The sequence below is a fragment of the Lipotes vexillifer genome, unplaced genomic scaffold, assembly GCF_000442215.2.
Source record: "Lipotes vexillifer unplaced genomic scaffold, Lipotes_vexillifer_v1.1 scaffold661, whole genome shotgun sequence".
In the NCBI taxonomy this organism is placed as follows: Eukaryota; Metazoa; Chordata; class Mammalia; order Artiodactyla; family Lipotidae; genus Lipotes; species Lipotes vexillifer.
Genome location: NW_006796183.1, coordinates 821815 through 826984, shown reverse-complemented (window position 1 = coordinate 826984; position 5170 = coordinate 821815). Strand labels below are relative to the sequence as shown.

The 5170-nt window shown below is 55.7% G+C and overlaps 1 protein-coding gene across 1 annotated transcript in view; it reads right to left on the bottom strand.

Annotated features, from left to right (window-relative positions):
* Window positions 1–5170, bottom strand: part of IPO13 (importin 13) — a 20588-nt gene that overhangs the window by 1091 nt on the left and 14327 nt on the right. Inside the window, exons 15-18 of the mRNA XM_007468258.1 lie at window positions 2742–2794; window positions 424–490; window positions 277–335; window positions 31–120 (exon numbers count right to left, since the gene is read on the bottom strand). Of these exons, the coding sequence (XP_007468320.1) occupies window positions 31–120; window positions 277–335; window positions 424–490; window positions 2742–2794 (269 nt within the window). The remainder of the gene's footprint in view (window positions 1–30; window positions 121–276; window positions 336–423; window positions 491–2741; window positions 2795–5170) is intronic.

Genomic DNA, 5170 nt, shown 5'->3' with positions numbered 1-5170 from the left:
CCCCCCCCCCCCCCCCTGGCCCCACCTCACCTCCAGCACTGCTATGAGCAGCATCCGGCCATCCTCCTGTACCACCTTTCCCACAGGTTCTACTTCCCCACACCGAGGCAGCAGCTCTGTCTACAGAGGATGGAGAGGCCCGTCAGCCCCAGCTCTTTCTCCCGTCCCCCTGGAGACAAGACCTGCACACCACACCCCTACCCTCTCGAGTCCTGGGCAGGGTGCGCGCTAGGTATAGGGGTGGGGGGTGGGGTTAGGGGTCAGCACGGGACTCACAAAGAAGCCACAGGAGGCCTTGACAGTAGGTGCTTCGGGGAACTTGAGGGCCAGCACAGCTGTGGGAGAGGCAGAGGCAGATCAGATGGGTCTCAAGGATCCTCCCAAAGGGGCCCCAGGCCCACCTGTCCACCTGGCCCCACTTACCACACTGGAACACAGCTTTGACATCCAATCGTTCACACAGGAACAAATCTGGCTTCCGCTTCAGAGCCTGCAGGAGGTGGAGCTGGTAAGCCCAGCCCAGCCAACTCCAAGAACCATCCCCCCACTCACCTGCCACCCAGACCCCAAGTTCACACACCGCAAGTAGAGGCTGTCAACACCAGCCACCCAGCCGTCTCTGGGGGACCCAGACCACTCCAGAGCTCAGTAGGTCAGGAGGGGAGCAGCCAAGGGATGCTACGTACATGTATGTGTACATGAACGCACAGGTATATGAGAGAGGTTGGGAGTCATAATGCAAAACTTTGGGTCCCAAATCACCCCTAATCAAACACCTCACTCCCCACCTCCCACCATCAGGGCCAGACATCCTGCAGGCTCCAGGTTGCCAGCAGTGACTTCACTCTGATTCACAGAGGCAGTTGAGCCCCCCTGGATTTGTTAACAGGGCAGCAGGAAGAAGAGATGGTAGCTGGACATGGAGCCCAGTCTAACAGCCCCCCTCCTACGTCCCACCTGCATTCCTCAGACACTCTCCAGCTTAGGAAGAGGAAACGCAGGGCAGGAGCCTGGGAGCCACGGCCCCACCTTTCACCCAGGATACCCTGTGTCCAGGCCCTTCTCCTCTATACCCAGCCCAGGAGCCAGGGCTGCCATGTCAGGGGGAGTGGACGGAGTATAGGGGCCGAGAGCCCACCCCAAGTGGTACCAGGGCATGATTGGCACATCCTCAGGTCACAGGAGATGCTCTGCACAGCTCCCACAGTCATCAAGCACTGCTGTTCCCCAGTAGCCCCCCAATGCGTACCACATCGACCCCTAACCCTCCAGTCCTCACATACCTTCCACTCCCCCATGTTTACTCTTATGCACACAGCCCCACATGCACCCTCACTTGAAACGCCCTACTGACCCTCTATCACACACCTCTATCACATCCCTTGTACACATCACTCTCCCACATTTGCTACACACCCTCACTACATATTCACATCCCACCCGCCCCACATCCCCAAACCATGTACACACGCCCACACCCTCGTCCCACCCAGTTTCCCAGCACGTGCACTCTCCCCACGCACAGGCACAAATACATACTCAAACGCCCTCACCCCAAAGACGCACCCTCATGGATACCCTCACACACATCCACCCAGGCCCAGGACACACCGCCCATTCCCACTCCTCCTGTGCCCCCTCCACTAGACTGTAAGTTCTAAGAGAGTAAGAATTGTGCCTGCTTTTGCTCACCATTATATTCTCAGCACCTAGCAGACTACCAAGCACGTATTAAACACTCAAAAAATATTTGTGCAGTGATTAAGCAAAGAAACACATCATTTACCCCAACCCATGGGAACCCCCAACTCACAGGAACTTTCTGACACATAGAACCCCCCCATCATACTAACCCCACATTCCCACAGCCCGACATATATATCTTCTCAAACATACAACCCCTAATACAGACACCACTACCGTACATACGCCTACCCTCCATAACACACACTCCCACAGCCCAACACACACGCCTCCAACACGCATCAATATTCAAACTCCATCAATGCCTAATGCACATCAACACACAACACGCAACAATGCCCAGGCCCACACTTCAACTACACATCTATCCTGACACTCAACACAATACACGTACTACTTACGGCAGCCACGTGATTTCCGCTCCCTTCCCAAACCAAACTCAAAACATACAAGTAAGGTCCGACACACACACCAGACACGTCTCACAATGAAGCCAGCACCCCACCTCCCAGCAGCAGCAGGATCTGTCTGACAGCCCAGCGACAGCCAAGCTCTGGGCTCCACCGCAGCACATTCAGCTCGGCCCCTCCCTCGGAGCTCCTCCCAGCCTACCTCTCGAGAGCAGGCTGGGGGCACTGAGGCAGGCAGTTCCCGGCAGGAGCACGGGGACAATGAACCCCAGGCCCTTCAACTCCGGTCCTGCCCCTGAACTCCTCGGCCACCCCAGCCCCACAGGAGCTGCTGGGCACAGTTACCACCCCCTCCCTTCCCCAGCCCCCAGGCCAGCCCAGCTCCCTCCCTTCGGGATCAGCCTCTCCCTGGTCTCTGTGGAGGACTGAGCTAGTTGAGGCAAAGGGGCACTAAAGGAGGATGTTGGGTTGTCAACTTCCACGGAAACAGATGAAGAAACTCTATTCAACTGAACAGAAAAAAAAAATTTGTCAACAGAAAGCTAAAAATAGGCTTAAATTGAATTTCAACATAAGAGAAAGAGAAAGAGAGAGAACAGAACGTGAATGAATAAAACTAAAACACACCTGTGCCAGGAGTTGCATAAATGAATCAACAATATCAGGATGATCCCTGGGCCCTAAAATATAATAAAGATGGAACTTAAGAAAAAATTATACAAACAGCAACTCAACCTCATATAGTTATGTGGGACTGAGAGCCTGCAGGGAGACAGCATGGGGGCACATGAGCAGCAGGAAGCAAGATAAAGAAACAAAACATACAAAAACCATGAACTGGGAGAAGCCCAACAGAAAGAGACGGCAAAGTGAAGAACGGTCTGCCCCAGCTCCCTCCCGAGGGGCCTTCCACCTACTCCCCGCTCCTCCTCAGGTCAGTCCCCAAGTGACCCTGTGATGCTCGAGCAACGCTGGCCACCATGTAGCTGGACAAACAGCCCCCAGACTCTTGCTGTGGCCTCTGGCACGCTGTAGTGGCCCTACACTGCTTCCTAGCACATACCTCCCCATCACTAGCCATCAAAGAGGAGGGCAGGGCTGGTGGGAGGTCGGTCCTTGGTACTGCCTTTGGAAGCCTGGCTGCAGGCCCTGGAAAGGGCCGTGTATCATGGTCTGAGCAGGCGCCCCCTCCCTTCCACAGCCTTAGGGCTCTTGGTTTAGCCAAAGAAAGGAATCTGTTGGGTTCTCTTAAACCAGAAGACTGCTTCTTGAGTACTGCAGTGCCCCATATGCTGTGGGGATGGCCAGGCAAGCCACTGGCAAGGCCTAGGGGAGGCAACTGCATCATGAGGCCAAAAATGAGAGCCCCAACCACAAAGCCCCTCCACATGGACACAGACCCAGCAGAGAGCCAGGCTCAGGGCTGACCACCAGCTCCCACTATCTGGATGCACGAGGAAAGAGGGAAACCAGTCACCCCACAGTGTGGTGGGAGGGCAGAGCCCGAGGAAAGTACGGCAAGGCTGGGACAGCATAGCAGGTGAGGGGACCATCCTGTCCTGTAAGACAACCAACAAGCCCAACAGATAGGATGTTGGACACTACTCTGCTTCCAGTTCTGAGGACACCTGTGGCACGGACGAGGCGTGCGCCTGGAGGTCCTGCCCACCGCTCCACTCTCAGGAGGAGGTGCTGCGGGAACCCCTGCCTGAGACACCACTAAGCAGCTGTGTGATCTTGCGCAAGCCACAGACGCTCGGTTTCCCCGACTGTCAAGTTGATAATAATCTCTCCCCTGCTTCCTTTGGGCTGTGAGGAGCCACCGATAAAGCACGTCCCTTCCACATCTGTGCCCCAAGTTACTCAAGTCTTGGAAAATGAAGCCCGGTGTGCCCCATGCCTGGGTCGCCCTGCAGACGGCAGGTCTGGAGTTCAGCAGCCACCCTGCTAGAGGTGGGCCGGACAGCGAGGAAGAAAGGCTCCAAGGGCAAGGAGCCCTCGTCCTCCTTTCTTCAACAGCGTCTGGTGCCTACTCTATGCTGGCCTTGTTCTGACGGACGCAGAGGGAAGAGAGCCAAGCCTGCCCTTGAGGGGCTTAGTCCAGGGAGAGAGACAGACATGGGAGCTGCTTACTGAGTGTGATCAGTGCTGTATCAGCAGTGCATGCCCGATGCAGTTTTGGCACAAGGTCAGAAGCACCCAGCTCTGCCTCAGAGGAGCTTCCAAGGACTGATGCATGGGTAAGGCAGGGAGGGGCGAGAGCTCACCCAGTAAAGGGCACAGGGCAATCCAGGCAGAGGAGCAAGGCATAGGGATCAAACGGGACACGGTGAGGAAAAATCAGGGTGGCTGAACTGCTGGAGCCATTCAGGAATGGACTCTGAGAAGTAGGCAGGAGCTATGTCATGTGGAGGGCAGTGGGACGATAACCCCACAGTAATGGGGAGCAACAGAAGGGCTTTAAGCCAAGGAGGGAAAATGCTCAGATTTGTGTCTTATAAAAATTACAGCTGCATGGTGCAGAATGAATTGGAGAAGGGCAGATGTCAGGGAAACCAGTTAGAAGATTGCTGAGCTGATCCAGATGGCACCGTACACTGGAGCAGTGGCCGTAGAGGGTGGGGAGAAGTGGGCAGGCTGAAGGACCACCACGACCTGTCCCCAGCTGGATACGAGGAGGGGGAGAGGTGGCGCTGAGGATGACCACAACCGGGTTTCTGGCTCAGGTTTTTTCCCCACTTTGGAAACTACCCATGGCCCACCAGAGCAGAGGCCAGCATCATGGGACCAGACACCGAGGACAGAAGCAGAGAGCGCTCTAGCTCCAGCTGAGACTCCTGGTGAGCCTCAAATCTGTGACCACAAATCCAGGCAAAACTCAGGAGGCTGGAGGAACAACACTGTTTCCTTTCTGAGTGAGAAGCCTGGGTTAGGCAGCAGGGGAAGCCTGGAGCCCCCTTCTCCCGACTTCTCTCAGGGAGAGGGCCACAGTGAATGGGGCACTGGGACCACAGCCAAAGGATTTTGGCCTAGAAAGGAATAAGTCTCAATGTAGG